The 19,632-nt window shown below is 40.6% G+C and overlaps 1 protein-coding gene across 3 annotated transcripts in view; it reads left to right on the top strand.

The window, feature by feature from the left end:
• CACNA2D3 (calcium voltage-gated channel auxiliary subunit alpha2delta 3) overlaps window positions 1-19,632 on the top strand; it is a 480,742-nt gene that overhangs the window by 111,265 nt on the left and 349,845 nt on the right. For all 3 annotated transcript variants that reach the window (XR_014506519.1, XM_083420935.1, XM_083420934.1), the window contains exon 3: window positions 5,763-5,879. Coding sequence is in view for 2 of the 3 variants with exons in the window: in XM_083420935.1 (XP_083277061.1) it covers window positions 5,763-5,879 (117 nt within the window). In the remaining variant the exon portion in view is untranslated. The remainder of the gene's footprint in view (window positions 1-5,762; window positions 5,880-19,632) is intronic.

The raw sequence follows: 19,632 nt of genomic DNA, 5'->3' as shown, positions 1-19,632 counted from the left end.
TGCAGGCACGTCTCCGCCAGCAGCGGGAGCGCTCCCGCTGCTAGCGGAGAGGTCCGCGAAGCCTGGGCGCGCTGAGCTCAGCGCGCGCAGGCTTCGGCATGCAGGCACCTCTCCGCCAGCAGCGGGAGCGTTCCCGCTGCTAGCGGAGAGGTCCGCGAAGCCTGGGCGCGCTGAGCTCAGCGCGCGCAGGCTTCGGCATGCAGGCACCTCTCCGCCAGCAGCGGGAGCGTTCCCGCTGCTAGCGGAGAGGTCCGCGAAGCCTGGGCGCGCTGAGCTCAGCGCGCGCAGGCTTCGGCATGCAGGCACCCCTCCGCCAGCAGCGGGAGCGCTCCCGCTGCTGGCGGAGAGGTCCGCGAAGCCTGGAGGCGCTGAGCTCAGCGCGCGCAGGCTTCGGCATGCAGGCACCCCTCCGCCAGCAGCGGGAGCGCTCCCGCTGCTGGCGGAGAGGTCCGCGATGCCTGCATTCGCCCCATAAGACGCACCCAGATTTCCCCTTCATTTTTGGAGGGGAAAAAGTGCGTCTTATAGGGCGAAAAATACGGTATAATCAAGCATGAAATTGAGTATAGTTTATGCCTTGTATATTTACAATTAAGCAATGGGCAAGAACTATATATCTAGGTAGAGAAAGCTCAAATTAGATTATCATGTTGCCAACATTGCCCCCCCCCCAATAACTCTGCTAAAGAGATAAGTTTGATGTGGCATTTCAGCTGCCATACCAACTTCATTTGATGAGGGAGGGGTTATCAGTGCAAGCAGGAATGCTGCTCAGCAGTTGTGCCTTAGCAACATTTCCTTCCCATTTTTTCACCCAAACATGCTAAGTAACCCCATAAGAGCTTCCAGATCAATATAGTTGACTATGGGAGGCTAGCACACACAGGAATGGTCCCTAACCACCTGCTTTTGCTGTGATTCACTGTTCAGGGATAATACCAGATCAGGACTCAGTTGGTTAGAGCGTGGCGCTGATAACACCAAGGTTGCAGGTTTGATCCTCATACGGGACATTTCTGCACTTCCAGCTCTAGGATTCTATGACTATAGTTGTAGGAGACTAGAAACCTTCCTCTTTCTGTGTTCTGCTTGCTGTAGGAGTGTCAGTGATTATCTTTTGGGCATAGTGGGTTCTTCTGGTGTGTGAGACCCCCAGAGGGCAGAAGGACTAGAATCATAGAATCATAGAAGAGTTGGAAGAGACCACAAGGGCCATCGAGTCCAACCCCCTGCCAAGCAGGAAACACCATCAGTATCTTGTGACTTACACTATCAGTCATTAAGAAAATATTGCTTTGATATCTAATCCCATTGGCTTTGAATTTGTTCCCTACTGTGAATTAAAAATATAAAATAGGAATTAAAAATTAAAAAATATAAAATTTCATTAGGCTAGGCAGCACTCTTGATCATACAGCTTGTAGACAAGATGTGTTTTTTTTGTATTGCGCAAACCTTCCACTTCAAGTTCCTGTGAGTTGCTTTTGGCACCTTATTACCATATACTCAGTGAACACGCAACTAAAAAATTGACCCAAGTGCATGAACAACATTAAAAGTTCTGACAGTGAAGCAGTGTTTCTCTTTTCCTTGTGCTTGTGTGAAATGATCTGGCAAAATAGATGCTGCAGAATTAATGTGGGGGTTGTGTGTGTGTGTGTTTTCTTTCAGAAATGATAAATGTTCTTGGGACCATGCCTTGCCAAATGCTGATTCGGCTAACAAAAGGAATTGGTGTTTTGAATATTTCTTGTACTGTATCAAATCTGAAGTCTTATGGAGATTTGCATATTCACTTCGTGAATGTGACAAGATTCTTATCTAACCTGTGCTTGTCAGCTTTCATTACTTTCTCCTCCACTTCAAAACAGTTATTTACTGCTGACTTTGAGTCTGTTTTCTTCTCTTTAGTAGTTTTAATGCATGTGTACTGTTAGAATGATTTTGGTTTAGTTTTGTTTAATGTGGTCAATGGAAAAGAATCTCTGGGCACACATATATAATTAACTCAGAAAGATACACATATATAATTAAAACACACAACGATTAATGCAAAGATATGACCTCTTATAACATAATCCCTCACCTAAATCAGTTTAAGAGTTTTGTCCTATTTAATCCGAGCAAGGAGTCCAATCGACCACAGAATTCAAGAAGGTTCAAGACATGTGAACTTTCAACTGTGTAAGGCAGTGGGAACCAAGTTTTACATAATGTGATGTAATGTTATTATTTCATATGATATATGATATAGTATAATATAGCATAGCATAGTATATCTCACCTTTTCTCCAACGAGCTCAAGGTGACATACATGGTTTTCCCTCTCCTCATTTTATCCTCACAATAATCCTGTGAGGTAGGTTAGGCTAAGGAACAGTGACTGGTCCAAGGTCACCCAATGAGTTTTGTGGCTGAGTGAGGAATTTGAACCCTGGTCTTTGCACTACTATAGGAACAAGAGGAAACAGCTGGTTTCATATCTGTTGCACTGCCATATCACTTCAGTAGAGAGTGATACAGCAGCTTTTAACTAAGTAGGGATCAGGTGCCATAGGGCTACATCTAGCCCTAAATAAGCTGCTAACTGTCTTTGCTCTTCATTTTGAGCTATGTCTTGCTCAGGTGCTGGCTGAGGAACTCACTCACCAAATTTCTTTGATTCCTCACTGAATTGCCTGCCTTGTCCATCTCTCTGCTGGACCATCAGTCTGTCTTCAGGCACCAGGAGAAAGGTCTGCCTGTATTATTGCTCTGATTGATTTGGATATTGCTGTGAAGTTACATAACTCCAGAACTGTGTCCCATAGGTAGGGTTTTCCTGACCCAATGTAGCATCTTCAACTAGATGAAAACAGATTGGAGCCTAAAGTTGGCCGTAGACATCTCACATTCACTTTATCAAGTAATGGCTGGGATCCTAAGGAGCACATGCATGCATGTTTTTCATGTGCACCCAGCTCTCTAGGATTCAAAGAGCAATTTATGGAGTCTGGCGCATACATTCATGTGTTAGCATAGTCAAAAAGAGGAGATTAGCATCTGTAATAACAGTCTGTAAGCGTGGTGGCTAAGGGACAGTTCTATGAAACAAGATTCTTGATTTTAGTGCTATGAATCAATAACTTTGATTAACCTTGCCTCTTTCATGAATACTCCAGATGGCCTTATGCAAGCTACTTTCTCTTAGCTTGATACCACCACCTGCTATATGGAGGGTAATACTGACATCTTACAGTGTTGTTGTAAGAATGGATAATGTCTCTGAATCTCTTTAAACACTTGTGCGTGCTATGCAAACGTTAAATTGTTTTAATGCAAATATTTAAGGCAACGAACCCCTGGATGACAGTAATGCACTGAGCAGGCTGTATCATTCCCTCTAATTGTGATCTCAGCTGGTGAATAACTATGCCTGTTTTGTGGGAAAAGACCACTAAGAAACATAAAAAAGATTTTTAAACCTAAGGGTCATCCTCCCTAAGAACCCCAATCAGTTCAGTGAGGACTAAGCAAGTCAGGAGAATTAAGAAGGAAAAATGGAATAGACCAGAGGTCCCCAATGTGATGTTGTTGGACTACAACTCCCATCATCACTGGGTACTGACCATGATGGCAAGGGCTGATGGGAGTTTGAGTCCCAGCAGCTTCTAGGATAGAGTATTTTGGAGAAGGGCCTGGCTGGCTTGAAAGAACTCTGAAAAGGAGGCCTCCTGCTAGGTGGTGAGGATACAGTCCCTACATTTTAGGATAGAATAATAGAATTGGAAGGGATCCCAAGGATCATCTAGTTCAACTCCCTGCTATAGAAGAATATGCTTCCTTCTGGGGCTTGAACCTGCAACCTTGGCATTATCAGCACCATGCTCAAACCAACTTTTGGCTGCATGTCTTGGCAGTACTGTGTAACATATATAAGCTGAGTGCATTCATTTCTGCTTTTGCTTCCTGATATGGGCTTATAGGTCTTAGATCTGAAAACAGTTTCTCAAGGTACAGAGTGTTAGCAAACTTTAAGGAAGACTAAGGTCAGTTGTTAAGAAGAGATCCTTTATCAGAATCAAATATGTTCTTATCAGAAGTAAACATGATGGGGAATTGCCTCTCTGCTTCTTAACCTGTCAGTATAATAAGTAAAGTTGTTTTTTTAAGGCAGTTGTTTTAGATATTGATTTTAAGAAAACCCAACCATGATCCTTGAGGGAAACATTAAACCTTTAATGCAACCAGTTTGCCTGAAATGTCTGCAGTTACTCAGCTGTTTCATATATTCAGCACTCTCATCTCTCTCACTGAGTGTTTTCTTTAAACACACACACAGGTCTTGGAATCCTGTGAAAAGTGAAACCTCCAATTCCAGAGTGTATATAAATCCTTGAGGACTTGGGTAGGGATAAAATAAGAAAAGCAAATTTAACTTTGATTTCAATAACTGAATATTGATGGTTTTGACTTGTAATATGCCTGTTTCTTCTGTTCACTGTCATCTTCTGATTTTCTCTAATCAAAGTGGGAAGGAAGTAGCTATTGATCTTAGACAATATGATCAAAGGGATGAGAAAAAAGCATACTTTCTTACTTGTTGATGATGACAAATTGCTCACAAATTGAGGGAGAAATTGTGCAAACCCTGGCATGTTCTGTTTGTAAAGAAAATGGGCAGGTGGAAGGAAAAGCACCCTCATTAAAGTAATCCAATATAGTTCTTTTTTCCCCTTGTAAAAGAACCTGTGCAATCCTGTATACAGTTTCCTGTGAGTAAAAAACACACACTGAACATAATAGCATTTGCTTCTGAGTAAATATGCATTGGCGTATGCTGTTAATTTGGTTATTACGGTTCATATAGGCAGGTTTGCCAGCAGAACCTACTTAAAAGGCACTCTAGAATGCTCTCTTTTTACTACTGCATGTTTTGATGCATTAAAAAGGGGTAAAATGTCTCAAAGAGCCTGGAAGGAAAGTGCAAATCCAAGTATCTTTAGAACACATAGTATTGCAATTTGTACCAATGTCAATCAAGTTATAACACTTAAAACTGAATAAGAGGGAAACAATAGTGATGTGGCATTTTCTCCATGTTCCCCCTCCCACCCCCATGAGATAGGCTTGGAAGGGGTCAGCCAGTAACAGCTGGTGTTGTGGGGCAGTTTACCTGGATGGGTCTGGGTTGGGGCAGAGTGGTGGTGGGTGGGATCAGGGCTGCATGGATGCACTTTACATTTGCCAACCATGCATCAACAATTGCTACTGTACATTATGGACTCTTTGGAGGCGGTGCTGTACAGCAGAGCATTATGGGGCATAACCTTTGGATTAGCCCTGAATCAAGGCTTAAGCATGGCCAATGGACCCATAGGTAGGGCAAATCACAGCACATAGGTAACTCTGAATGTATAAGCATGGGTGAAATAGCCTGCTTTTGTTATCTTTGGGAACCACCTAGCAACTCATTTCTTTTCCTACAATAATTTGTGTGTGTGTGTGAAGCATCTCCAGGTCTGACTCATAGCTCAGTCGGTAGAGCATGAGACTCTTAATCTCAGAGTTGTGTGTTTGAGCCTCTGTTGGGCAAAAGATTCCTGCATTACAGGGAGTTGGACTCATTACCCTTGGTATCCTTTCCAGCTATACAATTCTATGATTGTAGGTTACACAGCAAAATAAGTATTTCCCCACAAAGCTTGAGAAGTTACACCATGTATCTAATTGCATTAGATTAGTTCTGCTGTTCCACTGAGCAACTTCTTTTTCTCCTGCAGAAATATAAAGAATACGAGAAGGATGTTACTGTAGAAGAAATTGATGGTCTTCAGCTTGTGAAGAAGCTGGCAAAAAATATGGAGGAGATGTTTCACAAAAAGTCTGAAGCTGTACGGGTAGGTAGCAGATAAAATTATCTTTTATGTTTTGGGTAATGAGCTTGTACTCCTGGCATCTCAGTATGATGCTGTGGAAATGGACCGACAGAAAGGCCTTGGGAGAACTACGCTATATGTGGCCTTCTATAAGAGAAAATCTGAAAGAGTACTAAATATCCGTTTTGAAACAAAACAGAAACCTTAATCATTTGATACTATGTTTTCTCTTTCTTCTGCGCATTTCAAATTCCTTCTGGGGAGTGTTTTATTTAGAAAACATGTGTCAATGTCAAAGGACATATACATGTTTTTAGCAAACTGTGTACACCAAAGGAGTAAAAATGGACACAGTCCCATACTTCCTTCCTCACCTTCCTGGTTGCTACACTCTGTGATTGGTGCATAGTTGTGACACATACATGCTGTACTCCATAGTCAATATTTCTTACAAAAGAAAACAATTCAGAGTCGGAGACCAGGAATTAGATCTGAGAATCTACCTGTACTGCAGAAGCACATGAATTATTTTGAAAGCCATGTAGCCAGTAATTGGTACATGGCTTTTTACTATAGCTATTTTGTCTTTCTAAGAGGACTTTCCTGAGGATTAGTTACTGTGGACTTTTCAGTTCAATCTGCAAGGACTTAAAAAAAAAAAAAGTAAAAGTAAAAAAAAACAACCCATATTATATGAAGAACACATTTAAAAAGGAATGAAAAGCAAACAAAAGATTTCCTGGTTCAGTAAGCAGGACCGTGGGTTTTCCGCAAATTAGCAAGAGTGCAGAAAGTGTATTGGACGCAGGATTCAGCTTGTTGAGTCTTTTGGCTTCCTTTTTAAAAATGGCGGTATGTGTGAAGATATGCTAAATGTGCTAAGACTTCTGAAGCCAGTGGGATGACTGAGGAACATTTTCATTTGAGTGGACATGGAGATTCTATGCCCTGCAGAGCTCATTTCCCCTCCCTGCAACTAGCAAAACCAGAATGGATTGTGCAGAGGAGTAAGAATGGCAGTCTGAATTATGTGAGACAAAATTCTAGAGCAAGAAGAAGATTAGGGGTATTTTGATCAATTGCAGCTTGGGGTGGATTTAGGCACACATAATTTCTGTCATGCAGAGATTCAAAGGACCAGTTATTTTAAGCTGGCAGAAAATTGGAGCAGAAGATCTACTTCTTTCTGAATCCTGCTGTGCTGGAATTGTAAAAACCACTCTGCTTTTAGAAGCCATTCTCCGGTGACCCCTTGCAGTGTTTAGATCAGGGGTCAGCAACCTTTTTCAGCAGGGGGCTGGTCCACTGTTCCCCTGACCTTGTGGTGGGCCGGACTATTTTTTGAAAAAAATATATGAACGAATTCCTATGCCCCACAAATAACCCAGAGATGCATTTTAAATAAAAGGACACATGCTACTCATTTAAAAACATGCTGATTTCCGGACCGTCCGCAGGCCAGATTTAGAAGGCTATTGAGCCACATCCGGCCCCCGGGCCTTATGTTGCCTACCCCTGGTTTAGATGAAGCAGCCTGATCCTATAGTCCAGCTAAGGTCACCATTTCTCATCTCCCCTTGTGTTGGACAAGTTAGTTAAGTACCCCCTATCAGACAATAGTGCTTATCTGCTTTTTGATTGGCCAATGGAAATCTAAGTACTTTATGAACAGTATAAAAAGTTGTAAACTCCAGGTCAGATAACACTTTCGAGCAGTAGCTACCACACTGCTCTGATTTTGTAGATCAGTGCTGGGGAATTAGTCATTCTCCAGTTATGGCTAGATTTCAACTCCCGCTACCACTTTAAATCTCTTTGTTGGCTTCCTCATCTTCTTCACGTTTGTGTGTGCATCATGGATATATAGTCCCCTCTACTGGTTTCTCCGATTAGAAATCAATCAAGGAGAGGATTTGAGAAGGAAGAGACAGCTTACAGAACTCTAAAGAGTGGCAACTCCTAGCTGCTCTGCATGGAGTGGAGCCTTCAGTGCGGGGCTTCTCAGGAAGTGCTGGAATGTTTTGTTGCCTCAGATTAGAGCCAACAAACTGAAGCTCAGCCTTGATAAGACTGATACACTGTTAGTGGGTGGTTCCCTAGACTGGATGGGTGGGAAGTTGCCTGCTCTTGGTGGGGTTACATTCCTTCTGTTGCTTGAAGCTCAGGTGGCCTCAGTGGCATGGAGTGCCTTCCATCAGCTTTGGCTGGTGGCCCAGCTGTGCCCCTATCAGGATAGGGATAGGCTAGCGCCTGTCGTCCATGCTCTGGTAACCTCTAGATTAGATTACTGCAATGTGTTATACATGGGGCTGCCTCTGAAGATGGCTTGGGAACTTCAGTTGGTGCAGAATTTGGCGGCCAGATTGCTCATTGGGGCAAGACGGTTTATGCACATTAGACTGATCCTGGGCTGACTGCACTGGCTGCCAATTAGTTTTAGGTCCAATTTAAAGTGCTGGTTTTGACCTTATAAAGCCTTTAACAGCTCAGGACTACAATACCTCAAGGACTGCCTGACAGTGATGAGGGATTAAAGACTGGAGTGATCATTCTGTGATATTATGGCAGTGGACAAAGCTGGATTGTAACTTTTGAACAAACCTGTTTTAATTAAAATAAAGACAGTATTTAGGGGAGCATAACTGGTTCGGTTACACTGGGCATGGAGCCTTGGGGGCACCGCAGGGGATGCCACAACTATGATTTAGAATGGAGCGCAAGAGGCAGAAGCTTTCAGATTTTGGTGGTGCGCAAAGCACTGCTGAAATTTGAGACCCCAAGGTTTAGGGCCTCTAATTAATTAATTAATCAATCAATCAATTAATCAAGTTAATCTGCTTTGACTGATTAACATTTTATGCCCTTTTAAATGTGTTTGTGGGAGGGGGGTTATTGATTTGTTTTTGTTTTATTATGTACTTTGTGTTCTCATTTTGTATTTTTATGTTGTGAACTGCCCTGTGATCTTTGGATGAAGGGCAGTATACAAATTTAATTAATAATAATATTAATAATAATAATAATAATAATAATAATAATAATAATAGGGCACCTTCCTCACTGAACGATATGCTCTTCACTGACAATCTCCATTGCCACAAGCATGGTACAATGCAAGATGCTCTGAGATCTAAATATTAATACTGTTTTTATTTTCAAATGATATCATTGACTGAAATGGTCTCCTAGCAACTAATTGAATTAGCTGAAAATCATCTGTGCTAACACAGCATGTTTTTCATTGAGAGAGTTATTGTATAAGAGTAAAAGAGGATTATTTCAGAGCCTTTTTTTTAAAGCATACCTGAAACATTTGGAGGAAATTGTGATTAGTAGTGTTGGTGATTTTTGAATACTCCCAGTGACAAAAAAATGTTTCCATAATATTTAAATAATATTTCCATAATGTTTTAATAATGGTATTTGAAATGCATGTTAATACCAAATAAATATGACTGGCACATGCACAACTATGAACTATGTACCATGGCATATTCTAATGTTCCTCAGCTGCCCTATTCTAAGTGCAGTTTATACATCCTCTAGATTGGGCAGTCCAAAGAGCTGATTAATATGATATTTTAATAGCAAAATACGATTGTCATTAATATTTACGTAATAACACCAACAAAACTTATAGACAGGCTATGAAAGAAATATTTGGGCAAATCAATTGACTAATATATTTGAATTGGTAAATGTGCCCAACTGAAGGTCAGACTCTCATGTATGCTTTACTTTTTTCTTCCCTAATTTCATGAATTTAATTCTGAATGTTCTCTCAATTATTTCTGAAGAGAATTATTGGCCAAAAGCCACCAAACAAAGACACCCCCAAACTCCCTTATTGAGCATTTTGCTTCCCATGGCTTCCCATTTCTTGTTTTATTAAACAAATCTTGGATTCTGTCAGTTGTCAATTCTTCATAGGCAAGATTATATCTTGATTTCTGAAAACTAAGCAGTTGCATATTCTTAAACACTACCTTCAGCTGTGCTTTAATTCTTCGTTTTTGGTGCTGGAAATTCAAGTGAATGTAAATGTTCTCTTCCATGTTCTTTCTATGACTATCTAATCCAGTCTTCTCCAACCTGGTTTTGGACTACACTTCCCAGTATCTCTGACAATTGGCCATGCTGGCTGGGGATGATGGGAGTTGTAGTCCAAGAGATCTGGAGTAGAAGGCTAAAGTAATTCAGCCTGTGTTGCATCAGCATGCTTCAAATTTGGCTTGGATGCATCATTTTGTATTTTTTTTTATGTTGCACACTGGCTTGGGTTCCTTCAGAAAGAATGGTGGTATATAAAGGAATGGATTTGCCAGCCTCTTTACAAGCAAACACCTTAATTATTGTTTGAATAATCAAGCATGTGTTGGAGGAACCTGAAATCAAACACTGTTTTGTTTGTTCAGGCACACTTTATCTAGTCAATTACAGAGTGTATATTTTTACAAATGAAGAGAACATTCTGTCTGCCACAATAATGTACCTGGGAAGAAGAGAAAGAGTCATGTTGCTTTCATTATATTCGTTTGAAGAAGGCCCATAGAAGAAGAAGGGAAAGCACCCAAGAAATTGACCAGGCTTTGTAAAGGTCATGTGCCAAATGCAGTACCAGCCTTATTGCTAAAAACACTTGCTGAACCTTTTCTGTGGCATGAAATGTTTTTAAGTGACAGTTTTCATTTCACTTATGTAGAGTGCTTTTAAAGATGGCTGTTTGATTTACATTGATAACACTAAAAATCCCTACTTTCTGAAGTACAGTAGAGTATATTTTCTTCTCTTCTTCTTCTTTTTTTTTGAAGCCTTAATGCCTTAGCCTTACAGGAAAATGGGGAGAAAGGGAGATTCCCCCCCCACCTTTAATAGTTTTTACTTTCTTCTTGCCCCTTTTTCTGGCTATCTGGTGTTCGCTGCAGAATTGATTTCCATTATAGGTGTACTGTGAAAAGTAATTGCTGTTGTACAGTAATTCAATTTCAGCACATTCACGCGTCAGTAAACCAGCAGGGTTTATCAAGAGAAAACAGGGACATTAAAGCTTTTTATCATGAAATTCCACATGTAGAGACACATTTTTGCAAGGAGCCGAATGTTGGAATTTGCATTTCATAAACACCGCCGACTGCAGACAAATATTTTTCTGCCCACAGGTGCTTTTACAGCAGGCTTGCAAATTGCTTGCAGACATTATTAGTATGATATTGTTTAGGTTGGTCAATATAATGCCAGTACAGTTGTACCTCGGAAGTCGAACGCCTTACGACTCGAATGTTTTGGCTCCCAGATGCTGCAAACCCGGAAGTGATTGTTCCACTTTGTGAATGTTTTTTGGAACCCTAACATCCAACGCAGGTTCCGTGGCTGCCGATTGGCTGCAGGAGCTTCCCGCAGCCAATTGGAAGCCGCACCTTGGTTTCTGAACATTTTGGAAGTCGAATGGATTTCTGGAATGGATTCCGTTCGACTTCTGAGGTATGGCTGTATTACTGTCATGCAAGTAGTGAAATGGGTGTGCTAGTGAAGGGCCCGTGGCTCAGAGGTGGAACACCGGCTTTGTCTCTGCTTTGCATGCAAAAGTTCCCAGGTACTGAACTAGATGAACCAGTGGTCTGATGCATACTAAATCAGGTTCATACATGTGTTGTGTAAGTTTTTTCCTTGCTGCAAATGCAATGGGTTGGATTCGGACTCTGCTGTATCATCTCCCTGGTGGGGGTGGGTGGGTTTCCTTCTGAACAGTGTGGAAGGTGAAGTCTGGATTCAACCCAATGTTAATATAATCTAAGTCCTAGGTTGAATTCCGTTTTATTTTGTTTTTTTTTAATACATACAACGTCCCTAGACGCTGGAGACCTCATGATGCAAGGAAGACATAGGCAGAGAGAGCGGGGAGGAGAGGGAGAGGGAGAAGTGAGGAAGAAGGGTTAAACAATCTACCAGCCTGGCACCTAGCCTACACTTAAAATAAGAGGCTCTAAAAAAAGAAGCTCATGCCATCTATATTACGGAACAAAGTCCCCAGGTAGGGCATCTGCACTCTGTGGAAAGTTCTTGGGCAGACTGGCTGCTTTCGTCAGCTGCCTGCTCTAGTGGTTTGCTGCTGCCTGCAGGAGGCAGGGGAAAGCCAAGCCGGCTAAGCCACAGACTGCAGAAATCACATTGTGATTAGCTATATATTTCCAGGTTGTTATTATGAAACCAGTTGTCATGATGTGACTTTCGTACTGGTTTTGGACGATTATCAATACATCGCCCTAATGCCTGCATTGCAGAGGGTTCGACTAGAAGCTCTCGGGATCCCTTCTAACACTACAGTTCTATGATTCTGCTCTTGGCTAACCTCTCTTCTCTGAGTCTACCCACTTAATTCTCTTAAATTCTCCCTCTTCAGTGCCTTGGAATGGTTGGGATGGTCATTAGACCATGAGACTCTTAATCTCAGGGTCATGGGTTTGTGCCCCACGTTGAGCAAAAAGTTTCCTGCATTGCAGAGGTTTGGACTAGGTTTGGGATCCCTTCCAGCTATGATTCTGCTGTTGGCTAACTTCTCTTCCTGGGGATGGGGAGAGTGTGTGTATGAATTCAACAGTGCTTAGTGTATTTTTTTGGGTGCTATTTTGTTACCGTTGCTAATATTGTTCAACACACTATGAATGCTATAGTACTTTGTGAATCCTATAATATGACTTTTGTTGTAATTATTATTATGATGCTGTTTTGCTTATTTTGTTTTAGTTGTTTTGTTAATGGTGTTTTACACATTGTAATTCTATATGATTGATGTTGCATCTGTGGTGTTCCATTATGTTATTGTTATTTATTGTTTGTAAGCCAGTTTGCGATGCATGTCAATGAAAAGTGGCCTAGAAATTTAGTAAATCAATCAAATCAATCAATTCCCTACCTAGAAGCTTTGTGAAAGGCTGTATAAAATGTTTTCACTCAGGAGCCAAAGCCTTGACCTCTTTTGAATTCTTATTTATGTGTAATTACTTTGTGTTTTAACAGCACAATACAATCTCTTACCCTTCTGCCTCTCTCAGCAACGTCATTGTGTTGCATAATTTAAATCTGCCCGTTTTTATATACAAACAAATATACTGCCCATAGTAATTAATTATTTTTTTTAAATGTATGGTTGTATGATTTATTTTTTATAATGCTTAATGTATTATGTTTACTAACTGCTTTAAAATAATCACCCCCTTTCACAGACAGAAAGCGAGAGATGAGAGAGAGAGAGAGCACGCAAACTTGAATGATTATGGAATTTGTTTTTTATCTCAAGGATATTGTTTCCCACTCTAGCCTTGAAGAAGTGACAGGAAATCCTTTTCAACAGTATAGAAAAAGTGTATAATAAAATACACAGCACATAGAAAAAATGTATTTCCAACTGACATTTAATTTTATATATAAATGTGGTTTTCTCTGTACCTTTCACAATAAAAAATGTAACATATTAGAATTACTTAACAAAGGCCTGTTCCTTTTCTCCCTCCCTCCCTCCCTCCCTTCTTCACACCATTACCAATGCCCAGAAATGAAGGTGTGTGCTAGAGTGTGCAAAAACTGGCTACAGCTATTGCCTTGAAGACTTCCAAATAGCTCCCAGAATCCTGAGGATCATGTGACTTGGCCTCCCCCCAGCAGTGATTATTCAGTACCACACAACTTCATTTAATTTATAACTTCTAGACCTTTTTTAGCCTTCAGACGCTGTGATATTAAAATACAAAATAAATTTATACAGTTTTCTGAGCACAGGGCTGAAATGGGCTGTGGGAGGAATGAAATTATGGTGAATCAACCAAGTTTCACTATAAATAGTCTCAACTGACAGAATAAAGACATAATAAAATAAGATGGCTATAATTGTATTAATTACCAGCAACAAATGAAAGGGTTTCAACGATATTTTTATTCAGTATTTCAGCGACATGTTTTGCTGGTTCCTTGTATTATGACTTTTGTTCACGCTTTGGCCAATCATAAAGATACGTTTGTGTGATCCTATTGAACTGAGAACCCCCTTCAGGCTGATTTGGACATTCCACAGAAGTGGGATTGTCAGAGCATGGTTTTTACTCATTATTCTCAGTGCCTTTTTCTAAGCAAAGCAGGTATAGATGGGCCCAGTGCTTTTTTCAGATGGAACTCACTGGAACTCAGTTCTGGCTCCTCTCAGATGGGCACCATTGGCATTATAAGAGAACAAGGGAGGCATTCCATGGTGAGTTCTGGCACTTCTTCTCCTAGAAAAATAGCACTGGGTTGGCCCCATTTATGGTGACATCCACATGTGAGCACATGGATTTCATTCTTATTGAGACATACGTTTCCACTAGCAATGCAGTCTGATACATCTCTACACAGACGGCAAGGCGCTATGTCAGAAGTTAAAATTGCAAGTAATTCGGCCTTCTTCAGAGTATTGCCTCTACACGATATTGTGAATTGTCCCTCAGAGCTGAGCTTGGCACAAGAAGGTATAAAGGAGAAAGGAGAGCAAGCCCACAGAAAAACAGGGAGGGGTTGGCTTTGTGCCAATTTTGTCTTTGCCTGGTCTGCTCTCCCAACCAGCAAGTGTGTGTGTTTTGCGCTATAACATTTGCATGACCTGTTTAATATCTGTTTGTGCTGCTTGTATTGTTTGCTTGCCTGCTGAGTGATTGCAACTGTTGTAGTGGTGGAACTCCTTGCCTATTGATACCAAGCAGGTGCCTTCACTGTATTCTTTTTAGCACCTGGTAAATACATCCTTCTTTAGTCAAGCCTACCCCAGATGCTTAGAAAAAGCTGCTGTGAATTTTGATCTGTTTTAGTATTTTAACTTCTTGTATGTTTTAACATACTGTAAATATCTCATGATTTTATGGTTTTATCTTTTTTACAATCAGTTGGTGTATAAATTTTGTGAACTAAGTAAAAATCTTTTCCTTCTAGCATCTCTCTTTTTGCTTTTCATGGAATGTGTTGAGAATAACCACATTCATTAGCCCCCTTTATTTGTTAAGGACATGAATGAGGCTCCTCATTTTAAAGGGAGGCAGGGTTGCACCACTGGCTCTGCCCTCAATGTCATGTAGCTCCTTGCCCTAATCTGTTGCACATAAAGTGTATACACCTGCAGTACGGAAGCCTCTGTGTGTAGGCTTCCATGCAGTCCTGTGTTAGCCTAATTTCTCAGAGGCTACATCCATAGGGTTCCCCACTACAGACATCCAAGCTCAGTGTATGGATACTGCTGGGCAGGGCTAGGGAACCACTTGATATTGGAGGCAGTCAGCAGCACAACCTTGCTGCCCCTTCAACACAGGGTGCCCCATTCTTGCATATACTATTCTGATTTGTTTACCTGCAACCCAGACCTCTGCAGTTTATAGTATTTTACAGTGCTGTACAATCTTAAGTATGTCTACTCAGAAGACAGTCAGAAGAAAGCCCAACTGAGTTCAATGAGACTTACACCCATGTTAGTGCATGTTGGATTGCAACAACAATGTACACACCAATCTGCTGTTGCAGCAACAACAGTAAAGTATGACTGGGGCTAGACTGAAAACTTAAGTCATTTCTTTGCCTGGTAGTTCATAATGATCAGACTCATAGTAGGTTTTTTACTCCACAGAATAAGAAATATGGAGGAGATTTTCTGTGCTGTGGGGAGCATCCTGTTACCAAGGTTTTGTGCAAGCATTTTCAGAGCATGGAAGTAGATTTTTCACATTTTTGGTGTTTTCATTACACAGATAGTAGCTATTTAGGGAAAAATATGCCTTTGCAGCAGGAAAAGATTATGAAGACTTAATCAAACAAGTAGAGAATGCAAACTTTCATAATCATTTCATGTAGCTCAGGGATTTGATATGATATGTGTATTTGTGTGTTGTGGCACACACCAGACCCACACAGATTGTGAGTAATATATATGATGATGATGATGATGATGAAGATGATGATGATAGCAATAGGCTGAGACTGATGAGAAATGAAACAAAAATATCTTGGCTCTCACACATAGCAGACTGAGCAAGACTGAGTGAAGTATAAATAAAATAAAACAACTCAGGTTAATTAAGAAAGACTCAAACGCAAGGCCCCAGACCAATAGATATCTAAGCTATCTACTAAAACAAATGCGAATGGAAACAACAAGGAGACAACAGAAAATTAAAATGGAATGAAACGAACTACCAATGATACTGAAAGGGGAAAAATAATGCGTTGAAAAGGGTGGTAATCAAAATGTGCTAGCTCCTTGTCAACACCTTAGGACCTGTGGTACTAGGTAGGGGCCTAAGGAGGACTTGGGACCTTAAGATGTTCAGAAGGTCCTGGGATCAACTCACAGCATTTGCACATAGGACTAGGAGAGATTCCTGCCTGAAACCCTGACAGCTTCATATGTTCCATTGGCTGGATCTCTTATTTGTTTGGTTTCTTTATTCATTTGTGCTCTTCATTGGGCAGCTCTTTCATTGTTTGACCTTTTTGTTCTTCTGTCTACATGCAGATAGATCACCACAACATGCATATATGTTTATTAGTCTTCAAGACAGGTGTGGTAAACCTGTGGTCCTCTGGATGTTGTTGAACTGCAACTCACATCTACTCTGGCCATTATTTCCATGTTTCCAGTAGTTCAGCAACTCCTGGAAGGCCAAATGTTCCCTACACCTCACAAGACTCTTTATGGCTTCCTGTGCTTTAGGATCCTGTTTTGCTGCAGTATTAAACCAACTTGCAAAAAACACAGATACATTTACTCTAGTTTAGGTGCACAAGTACGTTACTATATTAATAATGTACTTTGTCCTGTCCCCCTTTAGCATCCATGCGTTCCTACAGTTTTATATATTTATGGCCCCATAGAGTTTCCATTGAAGCTGTGTGCCTCAGCTGCGTGTTTTGTTGTATCAATGGAGCTTATTAGAATATCTCTGCAACATGCAGATAAGAGAGATTATTCTCTTTGTTATCAGAGGTTTGCATCTGCCACCCCTCCCTAGAGAAGTTGCTTTTTGTATGGTAATGATATGTCATTGGCTGATGTTGGAGTAGGCTTGCATATGGATTACTTGGTGTGAGTTAATTAAGGTCTATTAAGGGTTATTAAGCACAAGAAAAGAATAATGAATAAGGTTTAACAGCTTTCTCTGCATAGTATCCATTAAAGCAGAAACAGGACCTCAGCGTGAAGGACTAATAGGAAGAAAAATTCCGCACATTTGCCTTTTGTCCTACTTTACCTAACTGAAATGATCTTATGTGTAACAAACCTTAAGCATGTCCACTTATAGTAAGGGCTGATCAACATGTTGCCTTTGTCAATGTGGAGAGCACTGGAGTAGCGCTGGCTATTATGCCATCCTTCTGCTTGACAATTGGGTGAATTTCCATCCCAGAATCTCATGCCAAGGTTTGCACTAGTGTGGATTCAGAAGGTTCCAGGAGGTCATCCAGTCGATAGATTTGCTTACTATGTCTTAGCTACCATTCTTGACCTTGAAAGTCAAATATTTCTTTCCTTTTTTGTTCTTTTACATAAAAAATTGGAAAGGCCAGATTTCACAAACATGGTTCTGTCTTGAATGTATCTTAACAAAATAAGAAAGTGAAATAATGAGCACAAGGGATCTGGGTGAAAGGGGCAGAACTTGAAAGATGCACCATACTGACAGCGCAAGAGCATTTTAATATATTTCTACTGGTTCCTTTGTAGCAATGAACTTTATTAAGGCAGCAATCCTATCCACCTTACTTTATTAAGGCAGCAATCCTGTGCTCCATAGAAGACAGTGGGACTTACTTCTGAGTAGACAATACCATTTGGAAGCCACCCAGAGTGGCTGGGGCAGCCCAGTCATCATCATCGTCATTGTTGTCATCATCATATCATCATCATCATTATATGCTGTTCATCAGAGGAGAAATGAAATATATTTGGAAGTGCATCCTGTAATGTTACAAACATGATCTTTAACCTGTGAACTTGTTAAATGAATTGGTTTATTTGAAATAGCAACCCATTGCAAGCAATAATGCAACAAGTGATTTTAAATAACTCATCCTGTGCATCTTTTAAAAACAAATTGTCCCCTCCCCTCCAGAGAGTGAACAGCCAAAGAACACTCATTTTCTTAGACCATTTTATTGTTCACATGAGCAGGTTTATTTAATTAATTATTTGCAGCTTTTGCCAAAACAGAATAAAGAATATCAAAAATAAGAGTAGATAAAGTTGCACCTTCTCTAATGCTGACACCGAGACAGATGATTTAAGGTTAGCTCATGGTTCCTCGCTTAAGTGAGTGCTGTGCCGTGTGTTTTCAGTGATCATTCACGGCAGGTCTATAAATACATTCCCAGGGATAGGCAAACTCAGTAAATCCCAATCAAAAGCTAAGGCTGGGTGAAAGAAGTAAACAGTTCCAAAGCTGTTCTATAAATTGTTGTGTAGAAAATGGTTCTCCGTTTTATTATGTAGGTTAGATTACAGCAATCATTGAAGCACAAAGACTACATTATGGAGCAATGTTGTTGCCCAGACAAGCAGCAAGAGTGCATAAGGTTGGGTGATGAACTGCACTTGCAAAATGAAATGGGAAAAAAGAACTATTGTATTGTGCCTTTGCGGAGTGTGTTTGTTTTATAGTAGAAGCTTGGAGTGGAGAGAAGGTTTGCTGCCATAAAAGCAAACAAGAGTTGGCACTTAGAAGAAATGTTGTAGGTTTTAATGCTACTCTTCCATTTGTCTTGTTTATGTTTTGTGTCAGGTTAACAGGCATTCAATTAGAGGATAATGCCCAGTTATGTGGGATGTAATAATACCAACAGGATCTTATACCCTAAGTGCTTCAATTAATGCTTTATTTTTCTCCTCTGCCCCTCCAAGTATCTGATGGAAATAACCAGTTTGGTTGGTAAGGTGGCCCTGTGTCCTACTTTTCTCTGTTAAGTCCTTTCCTGGCCAGATCAAGGGTGGTTTCATAGAACAATAAAATCATAGAATTGAAGAGTTAGAAGGGGCCATGAGGGTCATCCAGTCTATCCCTACAAGTGCAGGAATCTTTCACCCAACACGGGGCTCATTAAAGATAAGGAATCCTAAGAATGGAGAACAAGGGCCCTTTGACAGCAAACCGAATACTCACTAGCTCATAGTCTTCTGCATCATGGTGAGATGCACTGTATTTTTGTTTAAATTTAATATTTTAATTAAATAACATTTTATTTACATTGTACTCATACACAGGCATTAGCCCGTGAAATGTTGTGCAAAGCAGTACCATCATTGATGCATTTCCTACTTAAGAAAATGATGCCACCCCATTCATTGGTTAAACTTCTGTTTCTTTGGACTAAGATTGTGGTGAAAGAATCTGTATTTTTAAGTTTAAAAAGAAACTTGCTTTGCATATTGATTCTGAATTGAACATAAATTGCTGGGTTCTGTATCCTGGTCTGGTACAATGTCTCTTTTTGTTTCTGTAACTTGAAATGGCAGCATCTGGTAAAAGAAAAAGGCAGTATGACTCAAACTTGCATCCTTCTGCGTTTTTGTGCAGGGAGCATCTTGGTAGAGCATGAGACTCTTGATCTCAGGGCCGTGGGTTCAAGCCCCATGTTGGGCAGAAGATCCTTGCATTGCAGGGGGTTGGACTAGATGACCCTCAGGGAGCTTTCCAACTCTACAGTTCTGGTTCTGATTCTGACCTCTGAAGACTTCAGAGAGGAAAACCTGCATTGGAAGCTTCCTCAC

Source organism: Podarcis tiliguerta, assembly GCF_965153285.1.
Source record: "Podarcis tiliguerta genome assembly, chromosome: 2".
NCBI classification, from domain to species: domain Eukaryota; kingdom Metazoa; phylum Chordata; class Lepidosauria; order Squamata; family Lacertidae; genus Podarcis; species Podarcis tiliguerta.
This window is presented reverse-complemented; position numbering and strand designations above follow the sequence as displayed.